Raw genomic sequence first — 13,759 nt, forward strand, 5'->3', positions numbered from 1 at the left:
CTAGTAAATAAAGAGCTCACATCTTAACCATAGCATCACAACATTTGAACTAGAACAGATCACAGTCATCAAGATCCTGTTATATATGACCCCCTTCCCTCAACAGTAATACAGATCACAAAGCACCCTAGATTGCAATGCATAAGTCATAATCAAATCATTTTTAAATACGTGCATCAACTGGGCAAAGTGTGTATTTGCTGTTCCCTCCAATTTGTATAGGCATCTCAAACTTTATGACAGCATATAATATGTGCATTTTTCTGGATGTCAATTTTGATGAAGCACAAAAGTATGTGTGTATTAGTGATAAAAAGTATCCATGCATATCTTGGTTTAAAAACTAGGTTTGGATAAATTCCTGGAGGAAAAGTCCATAGTCTGCTATTGAGACAGACATGGGGAAGCAGCTGCTTGCCCTGGGATTGGTAGCATGGAATGTTGCTGCTGATTGGGTTTCTGCCAGGAACTTGTGACTTGGCTTGGCCACTGTTTGGAAAAGAGGATACTGGGCTAGATGGACCTAGTATGGCTACTCTTATGTTCTAATTAGAAGGTACAAACATGTATGGGTGCTTCTTTGAAAATGTTGAGTTCACTGCAGTTAACTGAACACTTACAATTTTCCATTGCTCTCTGCTGCAAGTAATTGGGGCTAATTGCTAACCCCTGAGCTGTGGATGGTGAGATGGGGTAGGTAGGGAAGTTGTGGTGCTGCTGTACTTACTTGTCTTCTAATCTCTTAAGAGTTAGTCTGGCCAGCGTGCCCCAATATATTTGTAGTAAATATTTATTGCTATTTTTTGGCCTTAACAGCATTTTAAATTCCTGGATGGTTATTTTGAACTAATACATAGAGATGTTGTATTCTGGTTTGTGAAATATTAAGTAAATAGTTCTTATGGTGAAAAGGAATACACCAAGTTGTACTGTTGATATAATCTCAATGATCACTTTCACCCAATAGCAATCCAGCCTCAACTTTTTTCAGTTTTTGTTTTAATATGGACCACATTGTGAGGTAAATGTTTTTTTATTTCATCTATAACAAAATATCAGTGAGCTCACTTCAAAGGACTACAACAACACAGAACCAGAACATATCTATTTAGATGTTAATTCCTACTAGCATTGCACTTTACTCTGTTTCTCTCTTCGAAATATTCCCATCTCATCTTGGCTTGATGCATTAAGCAATCTCTCTAATAGTCAATCAAGGTCACAAGTGCCAAAAGTCACAAACAGGAATAATTCAATAAAGCAAGTAAAACTTGTTTTGCATCAGCATTTTCTTACTCTCTTTATTTAAAAAAAATAAAAACAAATTGGTTTGCATGAAGGATAGTGCTGTATGGCACACTGGTCACAGTTGCTTAGTTTATTGGTTAAACAGGACATTTTATAAGCACTCAGTCACCATGCAGATAACACATAATTTAATAAATTGTTTTCCATGTATAAAGTCTGTTTTACACTGAAGGAGGTCTTTTATAAAATTGTGCGGTGACAAACATGCAAGTAAGTATGCATGGCAGTAAGATGGTGCATATTTATTCACATGCTGTGTAGATGGTCCCAGAAGCACAGTCTGGACAGATCAGGGGTGGAGTTATGATTTATGCACATATTTGATAAAATAAATGAATATACACTTATCCCGAGATTCAGTATAGGCCCTCCAAACTTTGGCACCCAGGGAAGATGCGCACGCAATAGTTAATGAGCATCGATAATTGGAGTTAGTTGGCAAAAATGTGGATTTGCACATTAGCCCTAGTCACTATTCAGTTAACATCAGCACCTAAACTTCATAGCATGCAACTCAAAAGGGGCATAGCAAAATATGTACATAAAGTGAGGTGTATGGGTGGATCAGGGGGCATTCCCAGAGTTTAGGCACAATGTTATAGAATAATGTCATATCTGTGCCTAAGTTGGGAGCTGGCACTACATCAGGTTTCAGTCGTAAATCCAGTGCACAACATTAGTCATGAGATCTATAAGCTAGTATTTTATAAAGGGCAAGAGAATTTCAGCGCCTAACTTTGGACGCCATTTCCTGAATCTGGCCCTTAAACTAGATGCATATATTTAAATCATCTTGGGAGCAGGTACAAATTGGGCATCAGCATCTGCACACTACTGTGGCTGGTTCTGGGAACCTATTTTGTAAAGCCATACAGATTTTATGGCCTTCTCACATCTGCTTATTTCATCCACAGTTTTCCATTCTACATTTATATAGTCTTTTCAAACACTTCAAATCTATACTGCACACCATTTTCTTCTTGCAGATCAGCTGAGATACCAGGGTATCTGAAAAAAAAAAAAAAAGACATGGAACAATATCAATGTTAAACGTCTTTAATATAATCTGCACAATCTCAAAATGACCCTACTTTAATATCATGAAAAATGTATGTTAATGACATCACAGATAAAGAATATGAATTGAAAACAAGTATTAGAAGTTTATACTTCAGTGTGACTGTATAGTTTTCAAATTAAAACTAACAGTCCTACTAGGAAAAAAGGAACATTTAAAGAGATTCCTAATGAACAGGTTTTGATTTTAAAATAAATGTGTTCTCACAGAGTTGGCCTAGCAACTCGGTGGCTATATTTTCATGCCAAGGATACCTGGGCCTGATTCCTGGATCAGCCAAGGATGCTAGAAATGCCTTGCAGAAATAAGTTTCATACTATTCATAAGAATTTATGTCTTATGCATAAATCTGATTACAAGACAGAAAAATAAAGAACCTGGAACATATGACTTGCTTACAATGTTGAAGGTACAATTACCCCAATATTGACTGGATAAATGCTACATCAGGAAGCATTAAGGAGGTAAAATTCTTAGATGTAATAAATGACTGCTTCTTGGAGCAACTGGTCCAAGAACCAAGAGGGGGAGCTATTTTAGATCTAGTCCTCAGCGGAATGCAGGGCATGGTACAAGAGGTAACAGTGTTGGATCCGCTAGGAAACAGTGATCATAATACAATCAAATTTGAGCTGATGTATGGAAGTCACTAAAGAAATCTACCATAGCAGCATTTAATTTTCGAAAGGGTGACTATAACAAAATGAGGAAAATGGTTAAAAAGAAGCTGAAAGGGTCAGCCGCAAAAGTTAGGACTTTAAATCAGGCGTGGACACTGATTAAAAATACCATCATAGAAGCCTAGGCCAGATGTATTCCATATATTAACAAAGGTGGAAAGAAGAACAAACGAAAGCCAATGTGGTTAAAGGTTGTGGTGAAAGAGGCTATTAGAGCCAAAAGATCCTCCATAGAAATACGATCCGAATGAAGAAACTAAGAAGTAACATAAGCACTGTCAAGCCAGATTCAAAGCATTGATAAATAAGGCTAAAAGAGAATATGAAGAAAAACTTGTCACGGAGACAAAAACAGTAATACTTTTTTCAGGTGTATCAGAAGCAGGAAGCCTGCGAGGGAATCTGTTGTATGTCAGATCAGGAAGGAGCAAAAGGAGTACTCAGGAAGGACAAGGCCATAGCAGAGAGATTGAATGAATTATATGCTTCGATTTTTAAGGAAGATGTAAGAGATTTATCTGTACTGGAAAAGGTTTTCAAGTGTGATGATGAGGAAAACTGTAAGAAATCTCGGTGAACCTGGAAGATATATTGAGCCAAACTGACAAGTTAAAGAGTGATAAATCTCCTAGACCGGATGGCATACACCCAAGGGTACTGAAAACTCAAAATATGAAATTGCTAATCTATTAGTGATCTGCAACCTATCATTAAAATCATCCATAGTACCTGAAGATTTAAAAAGGGTTCCAGTGTAAGCCTGACTTCAGTACCAGGCAAAATAGTGGAAACTATTATAAAGAATAAAATTATAGAACACACAGACAAACATGGTTTAATGGGACAGAGTCAGAATGGGTTCAGCTGAGGGAAGTCTTGCCTCACCAATTTCCTTCATTTCTTTGAAGGTGTAAATAAACATGTGGATAAAGGTGAGACGGTTGATTTAGTGTATCTATGATGTTCAGAAAGCTTTTGACAAAGGTCCTCATAAGAGACTTCTGAGAAAGTTACAGAGTTATGGGATAGAAGGCAATGTTTTGTTGTAGAGTAGGAACTGGTTATTGGACAGAAAACAGAGGGCAGGGTTAAATGGCCATTTTTCTCAGTGGAGGAGGGCAAATAGTGGAGTGCTGCAGGGATCTGTACTGGGACTGGTACTATATAACATATATTTATAAATGATCTGGAAAACGGAATGATGAGTGAGGTGATTAAATTTGTAGATGACCAAACTATTCAAAGTTGTCAAAACACATGCGGATTGTGAAAAATTGCAGGAAGGTCTTAGCAAACTGGAAGACTGGGCATCCAAATGGCAGACAAAATTTAACGTGGACAAATGCAAAGTGATGTACATTGGGAAGAATAATCTGTATCATAGTTACTTGATGATAGGGTCCACCGTCCAGTGGGTGGCAGCAGTCAAAAAAGCAAACAGGATGCTAGGAATTATTAGGAAAGGGATGCAAAATAAGACCAACAATACTATAATGCCTCTGTATTGCTCCATGGTGCGACCTCACCTCTAGTATTGCGCTCACTTCTGGTCGCTGTATTTAAAAAAAAAGATATAGCCTAAGCCCCACCCCTCTGACTAAGACTCTGACATGGCAGGTTAGTGCCACCTGCCGTAAGGTGGCTAATCTGCAACCTCACTGAGAGAGTGTTCCTAGGGACACCTGCTGCTAAGACCACTCTCTCCCTCCCAGGGTGGTTATAAAAAGAGGACAAGCCTGGGTAATTGTGAATAGCAGCAGCACATGGCACAGCAACTCAATACAGATCACTTTCAATTAAGCTGGAAGCAGAGACGTGCAAAAAGAAACTATCAAGATGTGTTTTCATAATGTTGGTATTTCAGCAAACAAAGATCAATAAACAAAATAAATTATATTTAAGATGAAATCTTTTTCTTGGACTAACTAGTGGTTTGAGCACTGAGCTGAGAACCAGGGAAGTTAGGGTTTGAATCCCACTTCTACCGATATTCCTTGGTCAAATCATTTTACCTCCCATTGCTTCAAGTATCAACTTAGATATATGCTTCTCGGGGGCAGAGACATCCTGTACCTAAATACTTATCACCACTGTTCTGTACTGTGTACATCCAGTAACACTATAAAAATGATAACTACTGTTATTATTATTATTAGTCTTCAGGAGCTAACACTCCCTGCACTATGCTAAAACAAAATGAGCATGCCATTGCCTGAAAATATAAATGAACCAGAGATTATATCACAATGGAGGTGTGAATGGGAAGGACAATACTGTTACTCTATCTAATGTTGATATATATTTTTTCAATCCTATTTTTTTGTGATAAATCTTTTTATTGTATTGTACTATATTTAGGTACTTCTATTTCACCTTAAACAAAATGTTGCAAAGTGGATTACAACACTATAACATTTCTACAGTACGAAGGAATTTACACTCAACACAATCAATATCACAAGATCTATAAAAAATACAAGATTACAACTTTAAAATTCTGGCTAGCAAATAGGTAAGTTTTCAAAAACTTTCTAAACAAACAATATGAGTCTGCTGTAAAAATAACCGGAATGTTATTCCAAAATCTAATACTTTGTAAATTATTTCACTCAGACTAACAAGAAAACCACAGCAGTTTTTTAAAAACACAGCTCACATATGACCAAAAGTCAGACTCGACAAGTTTTCTAGAATAGCCCCAAACTTCGTTCCTCCACCCTTCCACGAACTCCATCCCAACTTTTAAAATACTACAACTCACTAATATGCAGTGCATTTCTATAGGGCAAGAGCGGTAGTCAATTTCTCACATTTTCAGGATTCTAACATTCTCATAAATCGACTGTCGGGTAAACTATCTGCTGAAACTCGTACTTCTTATCTCATAATTCATGAGTTAACTTTTCCATTACATATATATCCAAGGCATTATTTAGCTTCTCTAGCTTGGCACTGTGTAGCCGCTAGAAGGAACTGAATAAGTTGTATTGTATACTTAGGGATCTTCATTGGGCACTCCCACCCCAGGACAAAAATAGTATATTTTGATGGGAGATATATTCAAGTGATGAGTTCAATGGTCTCCTCTACCTCAGCCCAACAGAGTCTGAATTTTGAGGTGGCAGTAGACACCACAGAGGTTAGCACAATTACCCTCTGAATCACTGGTGGAGACCCAAGATCCAAATGATCAGACAGCTGGCAAAGGGATGTAGTGGGTGCTACAGCACCCCAATTATTTAGCTAACTTCTTTACTAGGTTCTGGGAGGGGAGGACTTGTTTTGAAAATTTGGTGGCAATACCTGTGCTTAATGCAGATGTGAAGCTTCTAGTGAAGGTGCTGGTGATGAGACTTGAGTATATGTTAGCTACCCTAGTACACCCCTATCAGGTGGCCAACAATGTTTGGAGAATGATTAACTTGAACTATCCATCCTACCACAGCAAGCCTTTTTGCTTGAATCGATGCTGAGAAAGCCTTCAACAGGATCCACTGGGACTTTCTAGACAATATATTACTTAAAAGCAGGAATGGAGAGGCTTTTCATAAGAACATAATATAACATAAGCATGGTCATACTGGGACAGACCGAAGGTCCATCAAGCCCAGTATCCTGTTTCCAACAGTGGCCAATCCAGGTCACAAGTACCTGGCAAGATCCCAAAACAGTACAATACCTTTTACGCTGCTTATCCTAGAAATAAGCAATTGATTTTCCCACATCCATCTTCTTTTATGAAGATATCCAAACCTTTTTTAAACTCTGCTAATCTAACTGCTTTTACCACATTGTATGGCAACAAATTCCAGAGTTTAATTACACGTTGAGTGAAGAAATATTTTCTCCAATTCATATTAAATTTACTACTTTGTAGCTTTATGCATGCTCCCTAGACCTAGTATTTTTTGAACGAGTAAACAAGTGATTCACGTCTACCCATTTCACTCCATTCATTATTTTATAAACCTCTATCATATCTCCCCTCGGCCGCCTTTTCTCCAAGCTGAAGAGCCCTAGCTGCTTCAGCCTTTCCTCATAGGGAAGTTGTCCCATCCCCTTTACAATTTTTGTCGCCCTTCTCTGTATCTTTTCTAATTCCACTATATCTTTTTTGAGATGTGGTGACCTGAATTGCACACAGTATTCGAGGTGCGGTCGCACCATGGAGTGATACAAAGGCATTATAACATCCTTATTTTTGTTTTCCATTCCTTTCCTAATAATACCTAACATTCTATTTGCTTTCTTTGCTGCCGCCGCCGCACACTGAGCAGAAGGTTTCAACATATCATCAACGATGACACCTAGATCCTTTCCCTGGTCGGTGACTCCTAATGTGGAACCTTGCATCACGTAGCTATAGTTCAGATTCCTCTTTCCCACATGGATTACTTTGCACTTGCTCACATTAAATGTCATCTGCCATTTGGATGCCCAGTCTCCCACTCTTGTAAGGTCCTCTTCCAAGTTTTCACAATCCTCTTGCAATGTAACAACTTTAAATAACTTTGTGTCGTCAGCAAATTTAATTACCTCACTAGTTATTCCCATATCTAGATCATTTATAATTATGTTAAAAAGCAATGGTCCCAGCATAGACCCCTACAGAACCCCACTACGAACCCTTTTCAATTGAGAATATTGACAATTTAACCCTACTCTCCATTTTCTATCTTTTAACTCATTTTTAACCCACAATAAAACACTACCTTCTGTCTCATGACTTTCCAATTTCCTTTGGAGTCTTTCATGAGGGACTTTGTCAAACGCCTTTTGAAAATCCATATACAGAATATCGACCAGCTTACCTTTATCCACATGTTTGTTCACCTCTTTAAAGAAATGTAGTAGATTGGTAAGGCAAGATTTCCCTTCACTAAATCCACGTTGGCTTCTCATTAATCCATGCTTATGTATATGCTCTGTACTTTCGTTCTTTATAACAGTTTCTACCATTTTGCCTGGCACAGATGTCAGGCTCACTGGTCTGTAATTTCCCAGATCACCTCTGGAACCCTGGTACATGGGTTATATTCTAATCCCAGGGCATGGTTTGAGTTAATGGGGGGAATTCTTCAATGTTTTCTCTTTCAAGAGGCACTAGACAAGACTGACCACTACTCCTCCTGCTATTTGCTCTAGTGATGGAAAGTTTGCTTTAGTCATTTGCTTCAGTCCATCTTTTTTTTTTTTGGGGGGGGGGGGGGTGTTCAGGAATGGGGAATACAAGATCAAACTTTTTGCTGATGATATACTGTTGTCTTTGACTTCTCCTATTACTACGGTCCCTAATTTGTTAATGGAATTAAAGGCTTACTTAAAAGTATTGGGTTTTAAAGTAAATATGAGGAAAATGGAAGCATGTAATCTTACTATACATGGTCCAATTTTATAAGTAGTACAGTCTTCATTCCCTTTTTGTTGGGTCACAAAGGGGTTGAAATATTTGGGTGTTTGACTGCAGCCAAAATATGAATAGCTATACCCTATGTTGTTCTCTGCTATTCATGCAGACTTGGAGTGTTGGAAAGGAGTCTCCCTCACTTGGTTTAGTAGGATCACTATGATTAAGACGAATATGCTCCCTAGACTTCTCTTTTTCAAGTTTTACCAGTGGTGATACCAAAGCATGCTATCAAATCCCTCCAGGTTAGTATTTTCAAGTTTAATTGGTGTGACAGTAAGCCTAGATTTCCAAGGAAAGTCTTGTTTCTACTACTACTACTAATTATTTCTATAGTGTTACTAGACATACACAGCACTGTACACATTATATGCAGGTATTTTCTCTGTCCGTAGAGGGCTCACAATCTAAGTTTTTGTACCTGGGGCTATGGAGGGTTAAGTGACTTGGCCAGGGTCGCAAAAAACTGCAGTGAGAATCGAACCCAGGTCAAAGCCCACTGTACTAACCATTAGGCTACTCCTCCAAGAAAGGGGGGGATGGGTATCCTTAATCTATGGCTATGCAATCGAGCAGCTCAGTTCAGAGCGGCAGTGGAATGCTTTCAGAACCATCCTTATAAGGTATGGGTCAATATAGAGAAGCATCAGGTGGGTTCAGAACCCATAAGCTTTTTAACGTGGATTCTTAAGTGTTAATGTTGACTCCAGAATGATGTCTCTCTAACTATTCTATACACTTTCAGAATATTGGATAGTATGGGATCTAAGATGGGCTCTCATTTTTCTTGTTATACTCCCATCTCCTTTAATTCTTTGTTCCCGTCAAGGATACCGCTGTCAATCTATATACAATGGTGGCATCAGTTATATGAAGAGGATGTTCTGATACCCTCTCAAAACTTGGCATGTGATTACAATCTTCCACAAACTCACTACTTCTCTTATTTATTTATTTGGATTTTGCTCACACCTTTTTCAGTAGTAGGTCAAGGTGAGTTACATTCAGGTACACTGGATATTTTTCTGTCCCAAGAGGGCTCACAATCTAAGTTTGTGCCTGAGGCAATGGAGGGTTAAGTGACTTGCCCAAGATCACAAGGAGCAGCAGTGGGACACATAGGCGGTCGGTGGCCCAACTGTTTGGGGAGGCTAAAGGGGGCGGGGTTAGGGGTGGGGCCAGGGGTGGAGCTTAAATCCATAATTGTCTGATCACACATAGAAAAAAAAATAAAAGTCACAATTAATACCTTTTATTACATTTAGATATTAGTTATGTATCATATGTCAAAGAATAAAGTGGTTGCTCAAAGCATATACTAACCACAATCGCTCAACTGCAAAACACTATGCACAACTTTGTGCAAAAACACACTCTGAACCTTACTATACCATAAATATTACACTGGGCAGAACCTAATACACCAATATACCACCCATACGGAAAATGCAGACCGTCAACAATATTGAAACAAGGGATCATAATATCACAATTCTCATGTAGAGCCACAAAACATCCTAATTCATGTTTAATGTGGGATAAAATGTCATAAATAAGTAAATAAACTTTTAATGTTAAACACCTAATTCTCAAAGTGGACATATTCCAAACACTATAATGAAAATAAAATGATCTTTTCTACCTTTGTTGTCTGGTGACTTTGTTTTTCTGATTGTGCTGGCCCAGTATCCGATTCTGCTGCTATCTGTCCTCTTAACTCCGTTTCCAGGGCTTCCTTTCCATTTATTTGTTTACTTTCCGCCTTTCTTCTTCATTTCTTGTCCTACATCCGTAAGTAAAAGCTGGGTCCTCCGCAAACTTCACTGTCCAGTGGATCCAGCTTTTGCCTATTTCTACTCTCTTCCTTTTCCGTCATCTCATCTCCTTCCTCACTCCACCCTCCCCTCCATCCACCCATGTCCAGCAACTCTCCTCTCCCCTGACCTCTCCTCTCCCCTTCATCCACCATGTGCAGCAACCCTCCTCTCCCCATGTCCAGCAACCCTCCTCTCCCCTGCCCTCTCCTCTCCCCTTCATCCACCATGTGCAACCCTCTTCTCCCCTCCCCTCCATCCACCCATGTGCAGCAACCCTCCTCTCCTCTCCCGTCTGCCCTCGTTTCCTTCCTGCCCCCCCCGCCGTACCTTTAAATATTATATTTTTGCTGGAGTCATGGGCAGCGCCGGCACTGAAGGCATCAGCAGGCTCATCGCGCTTCCAGCAGCCTTCCCTCGCAAGTCGGATGATGGCTCCGCCCTCTTCTGACATATTTCCTGTTTCTACCCGCGACTCCAGAAAAAATATAATATTTAAAGGTACGGCGGGGGGGGGGGGGGGGGGGGGGGGGGGCAGTGGCGGGCTGGGGAGGCTTAGCCTCCCCAAGCCTCTTATACGGGGCACCTATGGTGGGACATGAAACGGGCACCTCTGGAAGTTAAGACCAGTGCTTTAACCACTAGGCTACTCCTCCACTCTATGTGCAATTAGTTCAATTTTTTTTTTGTCTTCCAAAAAAAACCCCCCAAAACAATCAAGGAATGCTCGATGGGGGAGTACACCTTTTTGGAACATATTTGCGAGGAATTACCCAGTCAATATCGGGGTAATTGAAATCACCCATTATTATTGTGTTGCCCAGTTTGTTTGTGTCCCTAATTTCCTTTAACATTTCTGCATCTGTCTGTTCATCCTGGCCAGGCGGACGGTAGTACACTCCTATCACTATCCTTTTCCCCTTTACATATGGAATTTCAATCCACAGTGATTCCAAGAAGTGTTTTATTTCCTGCAGAATTTTCAATCTATTTGATTCAAGGCTCTCCTTAATATACAATGCTACCCCTTCACCAATTCGATCCACCCTATCACTACGATATAATTTATACCCCAGTATGACAGTGTCCCACTGGTTATCCTCCTTCCACCAGGTCTCAGAGATGCCTATTATATCTAATTTTTCATTTAGTGCAATATATTCTAACTCTCCCATCTTATTTCTAAGGCTCCTGGCATTTGCATATAGACATTTCAAACTATGTTTGTTGTTCCTATTTACATCATGCTCAGTACTTGACAGTATTCATTTGCAATCTTTTGTCTGATTTTTATTTTTATTTAAGGACACCTGATCTACTATGGTCTCTTTTGCAACCTCACTATCAGGATACCCTATCTTCCCTGTTTTGATGATATCTTTGAAAGATACCTTATCCCCAACCATGCGCTTTTGAGCGACTGTCAGCCTTCCCCCAGTTTCTAGTTTAAAAGCTACTCTATCTCCTTTTTAAATGCCGATGCCAGCAGCCTGGTCCCAACCCTGGTTAAGGTGGAGCCCATCCTTTCGGAATAGGCTCCCCCTTCCCCAGAATGTTGCCCAGTTCCTAATAAATCTAAAACCCTCCTCCCTGCACCATCATCTCATCCATGCATTGAGCGGAGCTCTACCTGTCTCTTGGGCTCTGCATATGGAACGGGTAGAATTTCAGAAAATGCTACCCTAGAGGTTCTGGATTTGAGCTTTCTACCTAAGAGCCTAAATTTGGCTTCCAGAACCTCTCTCCCACATTTTCCTATGTCATTGGTACCCACATGTACCAAGACAGCCAACTCCTCCCCAGTACCATCTAAAATCCTATCTAGGTGACACGTGAGGTCCGCCACCTTCACACCAGGCAGGCAAGTCACCAGGCAATCCTCACGTCCACCAGCCACCCAGCTATCTATATGCCTAATGATCGAATCACCAATTACAACAGCTGTCCTAACCCTTCCCTCCCGGGCCACACCTGGAGACATATCCTCGGTGCGAGAGGATAGTACATCCCCTGGTGGGTAGGTCCTGGCTACAGGAGTACTTCCTACTTCACCAGGGTGATGCTCTCCTACTAGGAGACCTCCCTCCTCCAAGGTAGTACAGGGGCTACCAGACTGCGAGGGGGGGGGGGGGCAGGGGGGACAAAATTACCTGGGCCCGGGCCTACAAGGGGGGCCCAGCACCGCAGTCCCACCTGTCCATCCTCTCCATTGACCATCTGACATGGGCCGGGCCCCCTCCATTCAAATCACAGCGCCTCACCACCTCACTCCATGTGAAAGTGCAGCAGCGGCAGTCTGTAGATCGCCTCCCTTCAGGCCTTCCCTCCCTGTGTCCCGCCCCGCCCTCGTGGAAGTTATGTCAGACGAGGGTGGGACACAGGGAGGGAAGGCCTGAAGGGATGCGATCTGCAGACTGCCGCTGCTGCGCTTTCACACAGAGCGAGGTGAGGTGCTGTGATTTGAATTCAGGGCGCCCGGCCCGGTGGTGGACGGAATGGGGTGGGTGGAGAGGGGGGGTGTTGACAGGGGCGGGGCCCTGGGGGTGGCCTTGCCCTGGCCCGGTCTCTCAGCGGCCCTGACTGGAGGTGGGACTTCTCTACAACATCCCTGTAGGTCTCCTCTATGTACCTCTCTGTCTCTCCCTCAGCTCCACCAAGTCTGCTACTCTAGCATCAAGAGAACGAACATGTTCTCTGAGAACTAGGAGCTCTTTGCATTGGGCACACACATATGACATCTCACTAACTGGGAGATCATACATGACACTCAGTGCTGTCTCGCCCCTATTCCAGGTGAAAATCCCGCAGACCGTTTCTTGTCTAACTTTGCCCCACTCTCCTTGGATGCTGTCACCTCGGGGTTTCACAAATTTTCCAAAAAGTACTGTAAGGCTGGATCCTTGCACTAATTATTTACTCAAATCAGCACTTCCTGCTTTCTTGCAGACCTCACTGATTACCTCAACTTTATGCTCGAATGTGGTCTATTCCCTGTAGCACACAGCAACATATTACTTATGCCAATTGCAAAGAACCCCAAGAAAAAAAATGGTGATCTTACCAATTATCGCCCTATTGCATCAATCTCACTTTTTGTAAAAATGATAGAGAGCATGGTGACGAAACAACTTACTATCTTGACAAGTTTTCTATTTTTCACTAATCCCAGTCTGGGTTTCGTCCCCTTCACAGAACTGAAACCGTGCTCGTCACTCTACTTAACAGCTTTCGGCAGGAAATAGCTCTAGGCAAAAGTATATTGTTATTACAGTTTGACATGTCAAGTGCTTTTGACATGGTCGATCACACCATTCTTCTGAACCTCCTCGACAACATAGGGATCTACGAACATGTTCATAGCTGGATTAAGGGCTTTCTCTCTTCTAGAACTTACCAAGTAATCGCCAACTCAGATTTATCACTGTTGTGGAAAGCTGTTTGTGGAGTCCCTCAAGGCTCTCCACTATCGCCC

At 41.1% G+C, this 13,759-nt stretch overlaps 1 protein-coding gene across 2 annotated transcripts in view; it reads right to left on the minus strand.

The window, feature by feature from the left end:
• Window positions 1–1,103: 1,103 nt before the first annotated feature.
• DHFR (dihydrofolate reductase) overlaps window positions 1,104–13,759 on the minus strand; it is a 121,727-nt gene continuing 109,071 nt past the window's right edge. Inside the window, exon 7 of one of the 2 annotated variants that reach the window (XM_030192309.1) lies at window positions 1,104–2,316. In XM_030192309.1, coding sequence (XP_030048169.1) covers window positions 2,238–2,316 — 79 coding nt within the window. In that variant the 3' untranslated portion in view covers window positions 1,104–2,237. The remainder of the gene's footprint in view (window positions 2,317–13,759) is intronic. The other variant, XM_030192310.1, reaches the window with a different exon arrangement.

Source organism: Microcaecilia unicolor, chromosome 2 (genome assembly GCF_901765095.1).
Source record: "Microcaecilia unicolor chromosome 2, aMicUni1.1, whole genome shotgun sequence".
Classification (NCBI taxonomy): Eukaryota; Metazoa; Chordata; class Amphibia; order Gymnophiona; family Siphonopidae; genus Microcaecilia; species Microcaecilia unicolor.